The sequence below is a fragment of the Desmodus rotundus genome, chromosome 8 (genome assembly GCF_022682495.2).
Source record: "Desmodus rotundus isolate HL8 chromosome 8, HLdesRot8A.1, whole genome shotgun sequence".
Classification (NCBI taxonomy): Eukaryota; Metazoa; Chordata; class Mammalia; order Chiroptera; family Phyllostomidae; genus Desmodus; species Desmodus rotundus.
The window spans coordinates 69,373,676-69,396,609 of record NC_071394.1 but is presented as its reverse complement, the minus strand read 5'-3'; the positions used below and the strand labels follow the sequence as shown (position 1 = coordinate 69,396,609).

General features: G+C 37.3%; 1 protein-coding gene across 1 annotated transcript in view; it reads right to left on the bottom strand.

Moving 5' to 3' along the window:
- The window catches only part of SHQ1 (SHQ1, H/ACA ribonucleoprotein assembly factor), a 158,572-nt gene that overhangs the window by 43,398 nt on the left and 92,240 nt on the right, over positions 1–22,934 (bottom strand). Inside the window, exon 10 of the mRNA XM_024556685.4 lies at positions 6,417–6,537. Within this exon, the coding sequence (XP_024412453.2) occupies positions 6,417–6,537 (121 nt within the window). The remainder of the gene's footprint in view (positions 1–6,416; positions 6,538–22,934) is intronic.

The window sequence follows — 22,934 nt, the reverse complement described above, 5'->3', positions numbered from 1 at the left end:
AGGAACAAGATGGGCAGTAACTTGCAGAAAGAAGCAACATAAGAGACCACATGTCACCAGAGTAAGTGACTGCCACGCTTCATGACTTGAGCTTATGGAGCCCAACTGTACCCCCAGCATCTGGGACTCAGGAAGATGACCCATAGCCTCCTAATAAAGTCTCCATTTTTACTATAAAAGTCTGAGTAGGTTTCTCTTATGTAACCAACTTATTTCTAAGTCAAGAATGCAGGTAGTATCCAGCACACAGAATGAAGAAATAAGGATTTCATTACTAAAGGATTTCATTACCTATTACTAAAACATTATATGTCAGTTTAACTGTAGACTCTCTTATTCAATAATAAAGGGACACTACAAGGAGATATGAAACTGTGATCCAAATGCAAAAAGCCTCACTCTCATTCTTCTAACATACCATAGTTACAACTAACCAGGACATCTGTTTGCCATGTTCTTACATGTTTCACTTGTCTACTCCTTGGCATGAAGTTATTTCCTCAACCTGGAATGCATCCATACTCCCAATTATTATTATATTCAGATGTGTAACAGTTCTATGCAACCAGATACCATGTTTTATATTTTGGTATTAATTCATATGCCTTCTTTGTTCAAACTCTTCTCCACATATCTTTTCCAGCTGTGACCCAAGTATTCCTAACTATTTCTTTATGGATATTACTTAGAGATCTCAAATCGACATTTCTAAGATTGAATGTGGGGACGGGGGTGGGGGGCTCCACCTGCAGAGCTCCCCTGGGCCATCACAGATGAGAATAAATCTACCAAGATATGATCTGCTTGGGGAGGAAAGGTAACCAATCTCTCATAGTAGAAGGGCCCTGAACATCTCCTTTCCTGCGTTTTTATTGAGTTCAGCTCACACAGACATACATAGTATGCACATAAAGCTCATCAACCAATATCCAAAAAGCTACAGTCATGAGAAACTGACATCATTTACAGATAATAGTTGAAGAAGCACAGGGATTGTCTCCGGTCAGGGTTGGCTTTAGCTCAAGTGTCTGTTTCATAGTAACAGGGCAGAGCAAGTTTCAAAGAAAACAATGTACACTCTTCCTCTGGCCAGATTCATCCTGGGGGAGTCGTCTGTTCCAGTACAAGGTCGCAGCTGCCTCTGGCATAGTTCCTAGGCTGAGTCAGGCAGGGAGAGCAAAGCAGGCAAGAGACTAGGAGACTTTTACAGAAAGACTGAGGACTCAGGCTATGACAAAGCCAAGGGCTGAGGATCTTTCTGACCCTTCTCTGAAGACCCTTAAGTCCTTCCCTGATGACCCATCATGACTGTGCCTGTCTTAGGTTGCCCCTGTCCTTTTTAGGGGTCTTACCTGTCACTGGCTAACCAGCCACTTCCCCGGGCCAAGCAGGAGGAAGTGAGGGAGGCAGGGGCTGTGCACCTGCCAGGAGGAAATGTTCTGTCTCCTTAGTGGCTCACGTTCCCAAGGCCTTTTCACTCAGCTCTAGCCATGGGACCCTTTTGTCCACTGATGAGGCTACAGTCCCTGAAACCAGGCAGGACAGCTCCCAACAATTGAACTCCACATTTTCCCTCCCTCTTACTTCTCTTCCAAACTAACTCTCTCCAATATTATTTAATTTTAGTAAATGTACCTCCAACAGCCCAGTTAAACTGGGCAGGTCAAAATCTGGATCTCACCTTTAACCCCTCCTTCTTCTTACTCTCCCCACCCTGCACCCTCCACATCTAATCAATTACTAAGTTCTGTCTCATCTGCTTCTCAAATCTGACCACTAGTCTCCTTCCCTACTTTAACTACCCTACCTCAGGTTACAACTGCCTTTTGTCTGGATCACCAGGTCTCCTAACTACCCTTTCAGTCTTAAGTCTCATCTCTGCCCCTACTCCAATTCATTCCCCACAATGTGACCTAATGGATCTTCCCAGAATCTGTATCTCATTATGTCACCCACAGAGATTACTCCATAGCTTAAACTCTAGTTGCTTCGCACTCTCCCAGGACAAAGTTCAAACATCTTTTTATGTGGTCAACACCCTGCATGCAATCTCTGGCCCCTTTCTTTCCTCCCATTCCTATACTATGAGCCATTCATCCTGAGTGTTCAAACTCTTTAAAAGGTAATATTCTTCTGTCCTTATTGTCTGAAATAGTCTTCACCTCTGATTGCCCATCAGCATTTGACCAATTCTTACTGACTTTTTGGCTCTCAGCTTCAACTCTTCCTTCCAGAAGCTGTTTCTTATACTCTAAGAGTATGTGCATGGCCTCCTGGGTGCTTCCACAGCACCCACACTTCTCCACTATAGCTGCTGTCAGGCTACAGCATCATACTCCCCTTACATCTGTACTCCCCCCAGAAGTCAACTTCAAGATGCCTCTCATTCACCATAGTAGCCCCATCACCTATCTCGCTCAGTACCTGGCATATAGCAGGGCTCAATAATCAGTGGTTGAAAAAATAAGTAATTCCACTTTCATAGTCAATGTTGAAGTTTTACCTCTGAATCTGAGTTATTCCTACTCCCATACCTTTTGGCAGATAAACCAAGAAGAAGAGAGAGCCAAAAAGAAGAGACCTATGCGATTCTCAGGAGCATAACCCTATCCTCTCCCGAAGCACATAGAGGAAGCAACGGAAGCATTACAAAGCAGTAATAAGGTCCCAGGTTTTATAAAATGTTAAGATTTCAACGCTGAAATGGCTTAGGTTTGTTTGCAATTGAGAAAGCTGTGGTCTTCAATTTACCAGATGTGATAAAACTCTTTGGTGGTGAAGCTGTTTCCCCCTACAAACTTTCCATATTAGTGTCCAAACAGTCACAAAGCAAGATTTCATTTGGTAGGGGAAAAGTATGCTAAAAAGCAGTACAAAGTAAATGTACCAAGAGAATATTTATTAGTTCAATGTAAAAAGTTTCAGCATTTCAAACACATTCCTCCCCACAACTACCTACCTTAAAAAACTATACTAGAGTGAGATAAAAACAAACATGATTTAAAAACCTTCAGAAGCTCAGACTTGTGCTGAACACAGTCAGGATTTTAGATTTTAATTTTGTTTAAAAAAATTTTCTATGTAGCAAAAACAAAATAATACCCTACTTGATCCCTTGTCATTTCAAAATATACCATGCTCCCATGCATTAAAACCATATAGTATTAAATTTTCTTCAGTAGGTATATACTCCTTTTATAATGAGGAACGAATGAGCTATTTTTTAAGAACACTATACTATGAATACTATGTTACAAAAGAAAATAATTTATAGGATACTATTATAAGTATAAAACAAGGCACAAAATACTTTAGGCAATTATTTCCACTGGCTTAAAAATGTACTGCAAAATAACCAGGAATATTAGAATACGAATATTGGCTGCATTAGTTGAAGTGATGAAGTGACTTATTAAAAGTCTTATGGCCAATAAGACATAGAGGTGAAATATATATCACAGTTCATGATTTTCCACCCCAGTTTACATAAGGATGTAAACTGGCAAACTTTCAGTGTCAGAACTATCACTGCTACTGATAAGTGCAGCCCACCAGCAAAAAAATCAGAGAAAGGGTGAAGTCTTCTATTGAATGAAGGCAAATATTTCAAAAATAAGTTAGAGCCAATTCATACTTTTTAATATGCTATAATTTTTCTTTTTAAACAATGACAAATGCTCTCTCAATTGGCTCTCCTAGGTATCATTCGATTCAACTAAAATTTACTGTGATGGGCCCAGGTGCTCATTCACACAGAATTTACAATTTTAGAAGGGGAAAGAGACATGCACAAAGAAATGTGCACCTACAATACAAGGCAGGTGTGAGATGTGCCCAAATGACCTCTACACCACATGCTATGGGAATATACAGGAGGAAGATAAATGAATCCTTAATTCCTTTTCCTATAGGAAAAGCTCTCTGAACGGAGGACTTTTTTCTTTTTTTCCCTGTATACCATGGGTAAAGACAACAGGTTGTCTAGATGGCATATCTGGAAAAATGCTGAATCCAGACCTGGAAAACCTGAGGCTATCACAGACTTATCTCTTATAATAAGCCATATGACCTGAAGCACATCATTTGCTGCCGTTGCCACCCCACTTAAGACTTCTAATGAAGCTTACGGTGAATAATGGCAGGGAGCATTCCATTTCAGAAAAATAATTTGCAAAGTGTGTAACTCGGAATAAACATACAGAAGTGTCAGTTTTAAAGACCTGCAAATATCCTGAAAAATGTACAGATAACACAAGGAAAGATAACCTAGTAGTACTAAAGCAAAACTTATATAACTATTGCTCTAACTTCATTAATGCAACATAGGAATGACTCTGTTATCCACATTCCAATAAGTTTTGCCAAAGTAAATCCTGACTATAAGAATGGAATACTGTTCTTTGTGCTAGTCAGAATTTAGCACTTGTGTAGTATTTCAAATAAAATTTTACAGTCTTTATTATTATAATCAAAAACAAACAGAGACTAAGGAAAATACAGAATTATCTTAAAACATAAAAATAAGGTACTAGCTTTCACTGATAAACTACATGGGAAAGAAATAAACCAGGAGATGAAAGGTGAGAAAGAATAAGTTATGAAAATCACTGGACCGTCACTGCAGTGTAATTAATTCAGAGTCAAGAAAGTTCACAGCAACAATGATATGATACTGTAAAGCTCAATTATGTTGTGCTGGAAAAACTGAGAATGACAATAGGAAATTTAACAAACATTAGGTAGGTGAACAAATATCCTATTTTAAGGGGGAGAAAAAACAGCTGGGTTAGACTAGAGTGAAAATACATAAAAACATAACAAAGTGAAAACAACACAGCCTATTTAAGGAAAGGGAAGTTATGTTCAAATTTGTAAAGTTGAAAACATTTTTCCAAAGTAATCTGAAAGTTCCTACTAAATTCTCTTTCCTAACTCACTTCTAACTACATTATCCCTTTAAAAAATATTATAACAATCATTAGAATCTAAGAATTTCATTTAATTTCCTGCAACTTAAATCCAAGGGGGAAAATGTTTAAGAGAAAGTCTAATATTCCCCACAACAACCTGAGGGCACCTTCTTTCTAAATGAGATATAATCTCTCTTGTTATAAGAAATGCAACTCATAGAAATGGGATCCTAGCACAAAGCTCAATGTTCATTACATGTTTATAAAATCCTCACCCTCAAAGAGAAAGATCCAAACACATATAAATAGATTATCTCAATTTAATTTTTATTATGAAAACAACAGGAAATGGCAGCAGAGTACCTGATAAGCTCAATTAACTGAAGGATTTAATGAAGTGATGACATGCCATCATGACCTCAGGAGTTGGAGATGTAATTTTCCGTATGGAAAAAATCTAAATTTCCAACACAAATGCTGACACCACCTGCTGAATATTATTAGGCGTTATCTTGAGCAGTCCCTAAGCATTTTCTTTACAAGAAGTATAGCTCCAAGATTTTTTCTTATTTCACTCTGCAATATAACTGCTTCCCCATGAACAGAAATCAGAAATAAATTCTATATAATGGCTCACTTGAACCAGGCATTAAAGCCATACTAAAGGATTAATTGACCAATCACAGTAATAGTACAATGAGCACGGTCATTTTTCTTCTAAGTCATGAATAATATTGTGCCATAGTTTTCCATAAAACCTAAGACTCATTCCATTCAAGAGCTCTCTTTTTGTATTCTCAATTAACAGTTTCTTCATACTGAAATGGTTACTTTGGGCAGGTGTGATAAGAATCAGGTCTACAGAACCCCTTCACAAAATGAAAATGCACTGCATTTTTAAACCTAATATAGTTCTTTGAGTGAGGCAATGGTAACCCTTTTTAAAAATTTACATACCAAGTGCAAGGAGCTCATTTGTGAGTGTTTAGACCCTTAGATATGTCACCAAAAATCATGTTATTAGGCTCTGAAGGTTGTGTTTTCTTATACTGGGAATAATAGATTCTGTAAGCCAGTGGTTAGCCAATGAATGCACAACTCTGTGATTAGAATTGATTAGGTTTGTGTCCTGAGATGTTTACACAGGTGCCATGCACACATATGCACTCCCACACTGCACTGTAAGACATATTTATTGTACAGTCTACAGTATGGCACTACATACTTATCACTGCCTGTTCTAACATTTATTTTCCAGGCTGTACCAAGGGCTTTTTTTTTTTTTTTTTTTTTGTAAAATTAACTTTTCAACATCTGTACCTTCTCTCTAAGCAAATCCACCAAGGTACCCATGTTGATCCAGTTACTTCTGCAAGTGGTTGGTAGCCACATGGGGCTTCTCTTTCATTAAAACTTATACCCAAGTTATTTCATTTTCTTCCTCCTGGGTAAGTAGGGATTCCAGAACTGAGAACATTTAAAATTAATAAGTAACTCAAAACTTACTTGGCTTTCTGAATCCACACACAGTAGTCTGAGATGTAGAGATCATTTAGAATATAGGCTGGGTCACTTTCCTGAAAAATTTTGTGAATATCCAGTAGACACTTTAAAACTGCACTTTTACCTGAAAGAAATTAAAAAAAATAAAATCATCCTTCAGAAAACATATCTGGTTTCTTAAACTGAGAAATTCAGACACTGATACATAATATATTTATAGCAGTTTAGATTTTTACTTGGTTTTTTAGAATATTCTTAATATTTCTTTACTGAATAAAAAGAATTATATCAGTACTATTAGGTCTAAAGCTTGTTATCTTTTCCCTAAGAATCATGAGTAAGCTTTATACTGTATTGTTAAAGCTAGTTAACTGTGGTTATCAAAAAAAAAAAAAAAAAGGTATTATGAAACACAACTAGGTACAATAAACAAAAAGAAGCAAATCAAACTAAATGAATATTTACATGCATCAAAACTTTAATTCGATAATGTTCTTCTAATTCAAACTTTCAAAATACCATTGGAAATTATATTTTAGTTTTCAAACTCCTTTATTTCTTATGTCAGTATATATTGTTTTTGGTCAAGGAATTATCTAGTACTAACTTAAATTTTTTCACCTTAGAGAACTGAAGAAAAGCCAGACTGAAAACTAAAATATCATAGCACAACTTCAAAAATAAGGTGACAAAACCACTTGGAAAAAAGCCATCAAGTACTACAGTTTTGTCCACTCTAATTACTTCTTCCTGGCTGTTTAATGAACCTAATTTTAATCCCAACCAAAGCCAACAAAAGAAACCTTTCACAATAACAATTTCCGAGGCGTTCCAAACTTCATGACATTCCCTGAAATTTATTAACTACTATAAGGCAAATTACTAAATTTATAGTACTACCACTTCCTCTGAACTATAAAATGCAGAATTTTCAGTTTCACTCTTATCTTTATGGTCCTAAAACATGAAAACACAGTATATTGATTTCATGAAGACACTAGATGTGCTGTCATCATTTCCCACCTGGCTTTTAGACATGACAAAAGGATCATGAGCTAAATGACATCTCAAATGCCAAAACTGCTGCCACTGAATTTTTTTTAAGATCTTATTTATTTATCTTTAGAGAGAGGGGAAGGGAAGGAGAAAGAAAAGGAGAGAAATATCCATTGGTTGCCTCTTGCATGCTTTTGCTTTGCTGGATAACACCCAACCAACTGAGCCACTCCCAACAGGGCGCTGCCACTAAATGTTAACACAATTTACATTAGAAAGTAAGCTTCAGAAGAGCAGGGACTTCTGTTTTATTTAGTGGTGAATCCCCAATACCTAGAAGAGAACTTTCAGCAGCAGACTTTCAATTTTAATATTTTAAGAATGAATGAATGAATGAATGAATGACAGTAATTACCCACTTAAACCCATTAAATTTCTTTCATCCTATAGCCTCACAACTGCCCTTTCTCCATCACTCTCTGACCACCTATCCTCATTAATGATCTCACTATCTCATGCCTAGATTATAAAATCTTCTTCCTGATCCCTCATATTACAGACTTTTCCCCTTTTAGTCCTCTGACACACATTTCACAAGTCCCCTCCCTGCACATGCTTACAAAGCTCTATGGACTTATCCAGGGTCTTTTTTCACTACTCGTTCCCCACACCTAGAATGCCTTTTCTTCTACACTTGACCTAGTGGAATCTTACCTGCCTTTAAGGCCTAGCTAAAGTCTTCATCCTCAGGAAGCCTGGGATGACTTCCTAGTCAAAAGAGCTCTTTACTAACCCCTGCAAATGGAACAAGTGAATAGGAAACTCAGCTGATCCTCCCCATAACCTCACCAGCTCATTTCACAGAAGCAGAACCTAAAGCTCAGGAACAATAAGATAAAGATATTCACAGTGCCACTGTGTTGAGGACCCAGAATCCAAATTCTGAGCTTACTGGCCCCAGCAGTTAGCCACTGTACTATGCTACCCATGTGTTCTTGGCCCAGTCAGTCTATATCACAACATTTTTTATTATTCAAGAGTAAAGTAGGTTCAAAGCAGGAGGCATGCCTTTTTAAACAATATTAACTATGTGGCTTCCTCATGTGCAGCTGGGAAGAATGCCAATAAAAATTGGCATTCATTGACATTCATTGTTAGATTGGTTAAGAGAAATAAATAGCCATGCACTGCTTAATAGGGACACATTCTGAAAAACGAACGGTTAGGCATGTGTTATATGCCTATGTGTTATATCATTATACAACTGGCAGTGTGGTAGGTTTGTTTACACCAGCATCACAACAAACATGTGTAATGTACTGTGCTATGATATTACCAGGGGTACGATATCACTAGGTAATAGAATTTTTCAGTTCCATTGTAGTCTTATGGGACCTCTGCCTGTCCTTGAAACACCACTATTAGTGGCATGGTTGTACTTAGAAAGCCTAAAACTACACTTAATTAAGTAAAGGTCAGGATAACTATTATCAAATGATAAGTGTGGATGCCTCCACTCCCTCACCACAGGCCGATTTTAATTACAAAATAGGTAATGTTGAAGGGTAGAATATGAGACAGGAAGGGGAAATATAGCATGGTTCTCAAATAACTTCCTTTTGTTCAACTTCATTTCATTACAACTTGTAGGAACTTAACTCTTATTTATATCAATTAGCCTATGGTAAAACTTTTTTTTATGTCTTTCACTTAAAGTTACAGAACCTGCTGATGATGTTGAGAGGACTTACTATATAATCAAAACTCACAGAAATGATGAAACCATATCAGCCATATTATCCAAATGGAAAAAAATCAAGGGAGAACAAACTAAAGAATTTTTTGAACAGTTTTAATTGCCATAGAGAAGAAAATACCAGGTCAAGCATATGCCAATGCCAATCAATCTCTCTCTCTCTCTCTCTCTCTCTCTCTCTCTCTCTCTGGGTACAGGAGAATAAGTTTATTTCTATGGTAACTACCAACTTAAAGTTTTAAAAGTCAACAACAGGTCTTTACCAAAAATACCAGGTCAAGCATATGCCAATGCCAATCAATCTCTCTCTCTCTCTCTCTCTCTCTCTCTCTCTCTCTGGGTACAGGAGAATAAGTTTATTTCTATGGTAACTACCAACTTAAAGTTTTAAAAGTCAACAATAGGTCTTTACCAAAAAACCCTCTCAAAACAAAAAAACTATTCACTTGAAATATGTGTAAGCACCTTGTACGGGTAATGGAGTCAGTCAGGCTCCCTCACCGGGCCTCATAAGCAGTATTCCTATAACCTTGAGTTGGCCCACAAGTGCAGAATCATTCATGCTCTGCTATACGATATCTCAGCACCCTGTCAGCTTTGTGTGCATTTAGTATATAAGGGAGTTGGGACTTCCTGCTGGCACAACACATGGCTTACAGCAGTGTGGATTTCCCCACCCTTGAAATAAAGGCATGTCAAGCATTCCCACGGCTCCATGAATTTTCTTCTGTTTGCTCAAACCCCAAGTGAACCTGCCTGGCCTTGAAAGGCTGCAAGACACACCTCTACAGTGACACCCCAGAATACTGCCTCTCCTGTTCACACAGCTTACTAATATTGTCATGTTAATAGAAAATGCAGGATTTGAAGCTGGGCCTCACAGCAAATAATTCAATGAGTGAAGAAAAGGGGGAAGGTACGCCAGCTTGGAGGACAGCAAGAAAAAGAATAGATGTGGGAATTAAATTGTGGTGGGCTCATGGAATAAAAGAAAAAAAAAAATCATTTGGCTGGAGCAGATGATTCAAGCAGGGAAACAGGGAAGTAAATAGGTGAGGTTGGTAGGAGTTAAACTGCAACAAGGTAGAGACTAACGCATTGGACAGGACTGAGGTGAAAAGGCCTAAAGGCAGGCTTTGCAGTGGGAATAAAAGACCCCACTCCAGATTTTTTTTTTAAATCAAGACAGGAATGGAATTAAGACCACATATTTAATGAGACCATTACCTAATGCGATTATATAGCTTCACTTAACAGACATGCTTTAAGGTGAGATTCCCTCCTTGCTAAGGGCCATAAGCAAATTAAAAGAGAAGTTACACTGCATTTGCCTGTTTTGAACAATTATTTTCTTTAAAAAAAGACAAATACACATGAAGAAAGGTTAAACGCACACATATTACCTAAGTGATACTAACAGTGTTTCTCTTTACATTCATTGAACAAATATGTGAGTGCCTAAAGTGTGCCTAACATTGTTTTACATGTGGAATTATAGGTGTTTATTTATTTGCAGTCTCCCCTACTTTCAAAATTCTTCACAATAAACATTTGTTTAACAAAAAGTTAGACATATTTGATTACATAACCAGTTCTTGAAATACTGACAAAAAATGCTAAAAATTTTTATTCATACATGCACATTTATTAAAATGTTTTTTTGAAGATCTGAGAAGAAATATTTAGATCAGGTGTTAGAAAATTACAAAATCGTATGGAAAACAGTCTTGAGAAGGATGTTATGTACCCTTCAAAAGCTGTGTTTTCATTCTAAGTCTTAAACACTTTTCATAGTGTGCTGTATGCTAAATAAAGTAAAAGATAACTAGGCTACTGGCAGATGACAATCTAGAAAAAAATACACTAAAACTGTCCTTCCCCCAACAATGTGTATGTTTCCCCAAGGTCACCACAGATGACTAACCATCGTAACCTAGAGACTCAAGAAGCATGCAGCTTTTTTTTTAGTCTCTTCTGTACTGACTGCTCTTTCCCTCAGGTTGTCAGCAACTTATTTAACAGACATCAGCAAAGCACAAAACTGGCCCTTCTCCAGGCTGTCACATGGCCAGTGGTTAGAGCCTCTGGGGACTCAAAGTACCTGGCTCCTCTGTGGCTGCATCCAGTCCTGGGCTTATCAAACATGTCACATGGGCATAAAAAACCGCTCAAGCCTAAATCCAACAGAATTATTTCTAATCAAAGACACTGCAGGAAGTGACCATTTTCAACCAGGTCACTGCCTGGGCCAAAGCAGGAAAAAGAAGGTACGTTACACAGTAGCCACAGTAACTATTTTCACTGCAGCAATGAGGTGCTTCTCCAGGAAATTCAATCTCCAGAGAGTTAGGATTGATTGGGTCCTTGCTTAAGCCAACCCTGTCCATGGCAGAAAGGATTCTGGGTTCAAGATCTCTAAATGAGAGTTTAAACTAGTGGAAGTGGTTCAAAACTAGTATCCCGGTATATAAATGACAAGTGCCATGAATGTTTTACCTCAGGGAAAAATGACTGTTTTATAAAAACAGGGAAACATAACGACAACATAAAGAAAGTATGGAGGATGGTAATAAGCAGGTGGGCAGTAAACAGTATTTAATACATTCTCTGGCTACTCACTCTCCAGCTTTCCTTTAAGGTGAAGGTAAACTAAGAACACTGTACTTTCCTATTCTGGACAGATGTGGCCTTTTGGGTTAATCTATCTTGAAACAGAGATAAGATTGAGCTGTTCTAAATTTAGAATCAAGTGGCTATTTGAAATCTTCCTATTAGTAGACTAGGTTTGGCAATAATCTTTCATTGACAGACCAGATCATGGCTGGAGGCACTTACATGGCTTTCAACTCTAGGAGATTATTAGTATGGCAAATGCTTGTATTGGCTAAAAGCCAGGATAGGAAAAAATAATACAAATTGCTAACTCTATATAGTAAGAGCTAGATTTCTTTTCAACTACTGGTACATTATAGTTGCTATGTGGCTATGGTTTTCTGGGTATCTAGTTCTGCCCTTTAAAGTTTTGAACTACACAAGAAAAGAAGCCCAAAAGAGTAAAATAAAAACAGGTGGTTATTCAAAATATCTAGAGAAAAGTACTACTTAGTCTTTATTTGTAAAATCATCCCAGAATAAAAGCAAACAAACAAGCAAACAAAAATACTGCTATCATTTTAAAATGCATAACTTAGTAGATACCTGGCTAGAATTCTGACATTTTGATGAGACCACATTATCAGAAGGAAGAATTTATGAATTACTAGTATTAATTCTCACCAGAGGATATGTTTATTGATTTTAGAGAGAAAGGAAGAGAGAAGAGAGTGGGGTGGGGAGGGGGAGGGGGGAGGGAGGAGAGAGAGAGATTGAGAGACAGAGACAGAGACAGAGAGAGAGATTGAGAAACATCGATTGGTTGCAATTGCCTCCCGTAAGTGCCTGAACTCGGGATCAAACCTGCAGCCTAGGTTTGTACCCTGACCAGGAATCTAACCTGCAACCCTTTGGTGTACAAAACGATGCTCCAACAAGCTGAGCCACCTGATCAGGGCATTACGAATTATTTTTAACATTAATTTTCATTGATCATTAGACTATAAAAGAGGATAACAGAAGAATTGTGTCAAATTAATCAAAATTAAGAATGAAAGTGTAGTCATTTGCTTCAACACCTGGTCCGGTTAGGAAGTAGCATAGAGCCAAGTCCCTAACAACACAAACATATATTAAATTTAGTTTTATGAAAGCTTCTTAGTCCATTTAATATTGTTATCCTCAAATTCTTCAGGTGCAACTTAAGTTCTACATTTCTAAATTATAATAAGAAACATACACACTTGAAGATAAAAGTTATTATTTTGAGCACAAGTTTACAGTCCTATATCAATTTTTAAATTATTGTTATTAAAATTATACATATTATCTGTAGAGCCACAAAAAAAATTAACACAAAGCAAACATATACTCTGTAATTGTTACCTTTGCCTGGAATGCACAACCTCCAAATCCAACCTTTATTTACCATTAGTCTCAAATTGGACATTACTTACTCTAGGAACTGGGTTCCAACTCTCCCCTAAGATGGTTTAGATGCTTTCATAATTCCTAGCATGACTGTCTAATCTATTAAGGTAGTTTGTAGCTACCCACTTCTCTGCACCAAGTACCTTCTATACTACATTACTTAATCCTACTAAGTTAGGTACTTTCTTGCTTATTTCATAAATGAGTAGACTGAGGCTCAAGCATATGAAGGAGTTGGCTAACATCACAGCTAGGAAGCAACAGTCACGATCTGAAGATAAGTATGACACTATGCAATAGACACAGTGTCAGTATTTATCACCTCATGTGGCAAACTCCTTGATGAGAAAGAACATGGCTTTTCAATGTTCTTCCCTGGCCTATAACAATGTCTAGCAAATTGTATGAACCCATTCAATAGAGGCCGGTTGTTAATGTAGTCTGGAGTACATAGAACTGTTTACAGACACCTGGTCAACTGCTCAGTGAACATATACGAGTTGTAACACCTTTGTTATCTATAGATTTAAAGTTATTATTGGGTAATGGCAAAAGTGGAGTATACAATCTATTTGTACACTCCCTTATTATATCTAATCCCTGATAAGAAAAGAATGCAGGTGTGCCAGTTTTCTTATGTCACTACACCATCAAAAGTTCAAATGATGAATTTAACCCAAGGCTGTTTTTGCCTTTTTTGCTCTAACAATCCCTGGTAGATTTACTGGTTTGAAAGTACAATCTGGACATGAACTTTACCCTCCTCCTAAAGTTACCTTTCAAAACAGTAATTGTGTTAGTTTAGAAATACATGGTCAACTGAGACTCCAACAAACTGCAAAAATGGGCTGGCCATGGCTGGACTTCTGTTGAGTGGCCTCAGACCAGGCACAGGTGCCAAGTTTAAATATCCATTTGAACACCACTCATCCCTACCAGGCGGTTCACTGAAAACCTACCTCACATAATTCTCGCATATACTGCCAGAGGTTGTTTCAGTGACTAACTCAAAGAAGCACCTGGCAGGCAGAGGCACATCTTAGGGTGCACTGGGACTTTTGCTAACCTGTCCCTGGCTAGGTGCTGGTAGAAGCTTGGACCCTCTCACACATGCCCAGACCCAGCAGAGGCAGTCACAAACTGTGGATCACTTTGTAGCTCCAGCACCTGACATTGACCTGCACCTGAAGTACTTCCCAAGAGGCCCTGGAACTAAGACACTTGGTAGCAGGATTTAGCCCACATCAGAGCACAGCCACTTAGCTCCACATGTGGCACCCCTAAATGGAGATCTTGGCAGGTACCAGACCCTGCTAGGCCAAATTACACTTTCATGGGGTCACGCTCAACAAAGCTGCTTGGACACTGTGGTTGAGGTTGATTCACACAGTCAGCAAGTCTGAGGGTCAATTCCACACACAGAGAGGCCAGTTACCATCAGGACTCAACCACAACATGAAGGCTAACATAATCCACATGAGGGACATTCCTAAAGCAGCTAGCTCAGGTGGTCAGGAAGACTGCACCACTGAGCCACACAAGATACATACTACATAAGGCTATCACACAAACACTGGGAGACATATCAGATCTACCAAAACTACAGAACCAAATGCAGAGAGGCAGCCAAAATGGGGAGACAAAGAAACATTGTTCAAATGAAAGACCAGGAGAAATCCCCCTAAAAAGAACTAAATGAAATAAAGACAAGTAATCTACAAGATACAGAGCTCAAAACAATGGTTATGAGGATGCTCAAGAAACGTAGTGATATTTTCAACAGACAGCAAGCATAAAAAAGGACATATAAACCATAAAAAAAGAACAAGTCAGAAATGAATATAGTAACTGAAATTAAGAATACTCTAGAAGGAATCAACAGCAGATTAGATGAAGTATAGGATCAAATCAATGATTTAGAAGATAAGGTAGCAGTAAACATCCAATCAAAGCAGCAAAAAAGAGAAAAGATTATAAATGAGGACAGTGTAAGGAAATTCTGGGACAATATCAAACATAACACCATTTGCATCATAGGGATACTAGAAGTAGAAGAGATAGAGCAAGGGACTGAGAACCTATTTTAAAAAATTATGAATGAAAAATTTCCCTAAACTGGAGAAGGAAACAGGTATTAATCCAGGAAGCACAGTTTGAAATGATACGAACTCAAGGAAACCCATACCAAGGCATATCATAATTGAAATGGCAAAGGTTAAAGACAAAGAGAACCTTAAAAGCAGCAAGAGAAAGGCAGTTAGTTACCTACAAGGGAGCTCCCATAAGACTGTCAGCTATTTCTTTCAGGCCAGAAGGGAGGTGTGCAAAATATTCGAAGTGATGAAAAGCAAAAACCTACATTAACATTACTCTACTGAGCACTGATATCATTTAAAATTGAAGGACAGAAAAAGAGCTTTCTAGACAGGAAAAAGTTGAAGGGGTTCATTACCACCACACCAATATTATAAAAAATGTTAAAGTGACTTCTTTAAGAAGAAAGAAGAAAAGAGAAACACATAGTAATAAAGAATAACATGGCAATAAACATATACGTATCGATAATCACTTCAAAAGTAAATGTCTAAATGTTCCAATCAAAAGATAAGGGTAGCTGAATGGAGAGGGAAAGACCCCTATATATGCTATCTAAAAGAGACCAACCTCAGAATGAAAGATTTACACAGACTGAAAGTAAAAGGAAAGAAAAAGATATTTCATGAATATGGAAACTACAACATAAAAAGCTGGAGTAGCAATACTTAGACAAACTAGATTTTTAAAAAAGGCTATAATAATAAAAGGCATCCAAATTGGAAAGGAGGAAGAAAAACTGTCACTGATTGCAGATGACATGATCGTGTATGTAGATAACCCCACAGACTCCACCAAAAAACTATTTGATGTAATAAGTGAATTTGGCAAAAACAAACAAACAAACAAAAAACAGAATACAAAGTCAATATTCAGAAATCGAAGGCTTTTTTGTACACCAACAATGAAATATCAGAAAACAGAAAAAAGGAAAAAATCCAATTGGCTACAGCAACAAAAAAAATAAAGTATCTAGAAATAAACCTAACCAAGGAAGTTTAGGTTTATTTAGTACAATAGACCTGTGCTCAGAAAACTACACAACACTGAAGAAAGAAATTAAGGAAGACACAAGTAAATGGAAGCATATACCGTGTTCATGGATTGAAGAATTAACATCATCAAATGTCCATACTACCCAAAACAATTTATAGATTCAAAGCAATCTCTATTAAAATTCCAAGGACATATTTCACAGATATAGAACAAACACTTCAAAAATTTATATGGAACCATAAATGACCACAAATAGCTGCAGCAATTTTGAGAAGGAAAAACAAACTAGGAGGGATCACAATATCCGATATGGAACTATACTACAAGGCCACTGTCATCAAAATAGTCGGGTACTGGCATTAAGAACAGACACATAGATCAATGGAACACAGTAGACAATCTAAAAATTAACCATGTTTCTATGGTCAATTAATATTCAGCAAAGGGGGCAGGAGCATAAAATGGGAGTAAAAATAGCTTCTTCTACAAATGGTGTTGAGAGATCTGGACAGCTACATGCAAAAAAAATGAAACTCGACCACCAACTTACACTATACACAAAAATAAACTCAAGATGGATAAAAGAGTTAAATATAAGTGGTGATACCATAAAAGTTCTAGAGGAGAAAGAACATAGGGAGGAAAATCACAGATATTCCACATAGCAATATTTTCACTTATTTGTCCACTAGAGCAATGTACATAAAGAAAAGAATCAACAAATGGGACCTCATCAAATTAAAAAGCTTCTGCATGGCTAAAGAAAACATCAGCAAAATGAAAAGGGAACCAACCATATTTGCCAATGACACTTCGGACAAGGGTTTGATCTCCCAAATGTATAAAGAACTCACACATCTCCATTCTAGGAAGACAAACAACCCAATTTAAAAATGGCCAAAGGACCTGAATAGACACTTGTCTAAGGAGGACATACAGAGGGCCCTAGAGACATATGAAAGGATGCTCAGCATCACTAGCCAGCAGAGAGATGCAAATTAAAATCACAATGAGATAACACTTTACACTGGTCAGATTGGCCATCATAAAGAAATCAACAAAAAACAAGTGCTAGTGAGGCTATGGAGAAAAGGGAATTATAGTACACTATTGGTGGGAATGCAGACTGGTGCAGCCACTATGGAAAACAGTATGGAATTTCCTAAAAAATCAAGAAAGGGAACTGCCTTTTGCCCAAACAATTCCACTGCTAGGATTATATCCTAAGAACCCTGAAACACCAATTCAAAAGAACCTATGCACCCCAATGTTCATAGCAGCACAATTTACAATAGCCAAGTACTGGAAGCAACCTCAGTGCCCATCAGTAAATGAGTGGATCAAAAAACTATGGAACATTTACACAATGGAATACTACTCAGCAGAAAGAAAAGGAGCTCCTACTCTTCGCAACACCATGGATGGAACTGGAGAGCATTATGCTAAGTGAAATAAGTCAGGTAGTGAGGGACAAATACCATATGATTTCACCTTTAAGTGGAACCTAATCAATAAAACAAACCAGTGAGCAAAATGGAACCAGAGACATTGAAATAAAAAAGAAACTGAGAGTAACTAGAAGGGAGGTGGGAGGGGGATAACAGGGAAAAAAAGGGGACGAGTTGTCATGGTATATGTATCAAGGACCCATGGACAAAGCCAAAGAGGGTAAGGATGGAGGGTGGGAGGTAGGGGTGGGTGGGGCAGAGGAGAGTGTAGGTGGGAAAATGGAGACAACCATACTTGAACAACAATAGGAAAAAATAAAAATTAAAAAAGCTATAATAAGAGACAAAAAAGAATATTGCATAATGAAAAAGGGATCTGTCCAACAGGTCCCTAAACATTAATGCAGCCAACATAGGAGCACCTATTTAATGGACATAAAGGGGAAAATCAACAGAAATACAGTCATAGTAGAAGATTTTAACACCCCATTGACATCAATGGATAGATCTTCCAGACAGAAAATCAACAAGGAAATAGTGGCCTTAAATGACACTCTTGACCAGATGGATTTAATTGGTATTTTTGAAGCATCTCAACCCAAACCAGCAGAATATATATACTTTTCAAATGCACATGGAACACTTCCCAGGGTATACGACATTAGGACACAAAACAAGTCTCTATAAATTTAAGAAGACTGAATAGACCTCAAGCATTTTCTTCAGCCACAAAGGCAATGAATCAATTACTAGAACAAAACTAAAAAACACACAAACACACGGAGGCTCAATAACATGTTACTAAACAATGTATGTGTTAGCAATGAGATCAAGGAAGAAATCAAGTTACCTTGAGACAAATAAAAATGGACACACAACAACCTAAAATCTAGAGGACGCAGTGAAAACAGTCCTAAGAGAGAAATTCATAGCTATGCAGGTCAACATCAAGAAGCAAGAAAAATCTTAAATAAATGATTTAACATTACACCTAAAAGACCTAGAAAAAGAACAAAAAGCAAAGCTCAAAGTGAGTAGAAGGAAAGAAATAATAAAGATTAGGTAGAAACAAACAAAATAGAATCTAAAACAATACAAAAGATCAATGAAACCAGGCGCTCAGTTCCTCAAAAACATAACCTCTAATCAGACTCATCAAGGAAAAAAGAGGACACAAATAAATAAAATCAGAAACAAAAGAGGAGAAGCAACAACTAATACCACAGAAAGACAAAAAATTACTAAGAAAATATTACTAAGAAAATATGCCAACAAATTGGACAATGTGAAAGAAATGGATAAATTCCTATAAATATACAATTTTCCAAAACTGAATACAGAAGAAACAGAAAATTTGAACAAACTGATTACAACTAATGAAATCAAAGCAGTAATAAAAAACATCAGAGCAAAAAAAAAAAAGAAAAAAAAAGTTCTGGACCAGAAGGCTTTATAGGTGAATTTTACCAAACATTCAAAGAAGAACTAACACCTGTCCTTTTCAAACTGTTCCAAAAAGTTCAAGAGGAGAAAGACTCCCAAGGTCATTTTATGAGGCCAGCATTATCCTAATTCCAAAACCAGGTAAAAACACTACAATGAAATAAAATTATAGGCCAATATCCCTGATGAACATAGATGTAAAAATTCTCAACAAAATACTAGCAAAATGAATTCAGCAGTACCTTTACAGGACCATAATCATGATCATGTGGGATTTATTTCTGGAATGCAAGGTTGGCACAACATCCACAAATCAATTAACATAATAGATACAACACATACACAAAATGAAGACTCAAAATCACATGATCATATAAATGTGATTTTGATATGATAATTCATATCATATCAAGATTCAGGAAAAGCATTTGACAAAATCCAGCACCCATTTATGATAAAAACTCTCAGCAAAGTGGGAATAGACGGAACACACCTCAACATAATAAAGTCCATACATAGCAAACCTACAGCTAACATCATACCCAATGGGTAAAAACTAAAAGCATTTACCTAAAGATCAGAAACAAGACAGGGATATCTGCTTTCACCATTCTTATTCAACATAGTATTTGAAAATCTAGCCAAAGCAATCAGACAAGAATAAGACATAAACTGCATCCAAATTGGCAAGGAAGAAATAAAACTGTCATTATCTGACGATAATGACACAATATATAGAGAACCCGAAAGACTCCGCCAAAAAGATACTGAAACTGATAAATAAATCCAGTAAAGTAGCAGGATACAAAATTAATATTCAGAAACTGGTTGCATTTTTATATGCCAATAATGAACTATCAGAAAGAGAAACTAAGAAAGCACTCCCATTTGCAACTGTATCAAATAAAATAAAATACCTAGAAATAAATTTAACCAAGGAGGTAAAAAACCTGTACTCAGAAAATCATAAGACACTGAAAAAAAGAAATTAAAGAAGATACAAATAAATGGAAGCATATACTGTGCTCATGGTTAGGAAAAATTAACATCATTAAAATGTCCATGCTACTCAAAGCAATCTACAGAATCAATGTAATTCCTAGCAAAATACCAATGGTGTATTCCACACAACTAGGGCAAATTATCCCAAAATTTTTATGGAACAACACAAGATGATCAAAAGCCTCAGCAATCTTGAGAAAGAACAATGTTGGAGGTATGACCCCACTGACTCCAAATTATACTACAAGGCAATAGTAATCAAAATGTCATGGTACTAGAATAAAAACAGACACATAGATCAATTAAACAAAATAGAGAGCCCAGAAAGAGATCTGCACTTATATGGTAAATTAGTATTTCAAAAACGTGGTAAGAAAATACAATGGATTAAAGACAGTCTACTCAAATGGTGTTGGGAAAATTGGACATATACATGCTATAAAAATGAAACTAGACCACCTCCTTACACTATGTATAAGAATAAACTCAAAATGAGTTAAAGACTTAAATGTAAAACTGAAAACCATAAAACTCCTAGAAGAAAACACAGGCACTAAAATCCATGACATTTCTCTTAGCAATTATTTTTTCTGATATTTCTCCTCAGGCAAGGAAAACAAAAGAAACAATAATCAAATGTTACTATAACAAACTAAAAAGTTTTTGCACAGCAAAGGAAACCACCAACAAAATGAAAGGATAACCCACTGAATGACAGAACATATTTGCCAATGATACATCTGATAAGGGGTTAATATCCAAAATCTATATAAAACTTATACACCTTAAGAGTCTCCAACCCCCACACCCAAAAGCAATCCAATCAATAAATGGGCATAGTGCCTCAAGAGACAGTTCTCCTCAGTGAACATACAGATGACAAATAAACATATGAAGATGTTCAACATCACTAATTGTAACAGAAATGCAAATTAAAACCACAATGAGTTAATTACCTCACATTCATCAGAATGGGTATCATCAATAAATCAACAAACAATAAGTACTGGCGAGGATGTGGAGAAAAGGAAAGTCTCATGCATTGTTAGTGGAAATGCAGACTGGTGCAGTCACAATGGAAAACAGCATGGAGGGTGGTCAAGAAATTAAAAATGGAACTGCCTTATGACTCAACAATTCTACTTCTAGGTATATAACCAAGGAAACCCCAAACACTAAATCTAAAGAATATGATCACCCCTAAGTTCACTGCAGTATTATTTACAATAGCTAAAATATGGCAGCAACCCAAGTGCCCATTGACAGGTGAGTGGATTAAAAGGCTGTGGTGTATATAATACAAAGGGACACTACTCAGCCATTTAAAAAAATAGACTTACACCCATGATGGAGGCATAGGTAGATACACTTTATCTCCTTGCACAACCAAAAGACAGTAACAAATTAAAAAAAAAAAAAAAACCTGCCAGAAATCAAAATGCATGGAAGCCTGACAATGCAGGGGTTAAAGAAGAAACATTCATCCGGACCAGTAGGAGGGGCTGAGATGGGCAGCTGGGGTGGAGAGGACTCATGGCAAGGCAGTGGCTGGAGTACCAGGTCCAGCAAGGCGGCGGCTGGCAGACCAGCAAGGCATGGGTGAGCCAAGTAGGTGGTCCCACATTTGCATGGGGATAAACTGGAACAACAGGGAAGCCAGAGAGACCAGAGCAACCCAGGGTCTCAGCATGGGGAAATAAAGCCTTAAAACTTCTAACTGAAAAAACCAGTGGGTGTTGTGGCAGCAGAAGAAACTCCCAGCTTCACAGCAGAGTTTACTGGAGAGATCCACAGGGTCCTAGAAGGTACACAAAACCCACCCTCCCAGGAATCAGTGCCAGAAGGGCCCACTTTGCTTGTGGGTAGAGGAGGAAATGACTGAAAGCCAACCAAGAGCTGGCCTAGCAGCACTGTTCCCTCTCAGACCCCACCCTGACACACAGCAGCACAACACAGCAGCAACATGGGTTGGCCCACCCTGGCAAATACTTAAGGCTCTGCTCCTTACTATGTAACAAGCGCACTGAGACAAAAAAAAAAAAAAAAAAAATGGCCCAAATGAAAGAACAGATCAAAGCTCCAGAAAAATACAACTAAGAGATGAAGAGATAGCCAACCTATCAGATGCTGAGTTCAACACACTGGTAATCAGGATGCTCACAGAAATGGTTGAGTATGGTTGCAAAATAGAGGAAAAAGGGAAGGCTATGAAAAGTGAAATAAAGGAAAATGCACAGGGAACCAACAGTGACAGGAAGGAAACTGGGACTCAAATCAACGGTTTAGAGCAGAAGGAAGAAATAAACATTCAACCAGAACAGAATGAAGAAATAAGAATTCAAAAAAATGAGGAGAGCCTTAGGAACCTCTGGGACAACTTTCAACATTCCAACATCCGAATCACAGGGGTACCAGAAAGAGAACAGGGAGAGCAAAAACCTGAAAACTTATTTGAAAACATAATGAAGGAGAACTTCCCCAATTTGCAAAGGAAATGAGATTTCTAAGAAGTACAGGAAGCTCAGAGAGTCCCCCAAAAGTTGGACCCAAAGAAGCATACATCAAGGCACAACATAATTACATTACCCAAGATTAAAGATAAGGAGAGACTCTTAAAAGCAGCAAGACAATTACCTACAAAGGAGTTCCCATAAGACTATCAGCTGATTTCCCAAAAGAAACCTTGCAGGCAAGAAGGGGCTGGAAAGAAGTATTCAAAATCATGAAAGGCAAGGATCTACATTCAAGAATACTCTACCCAAC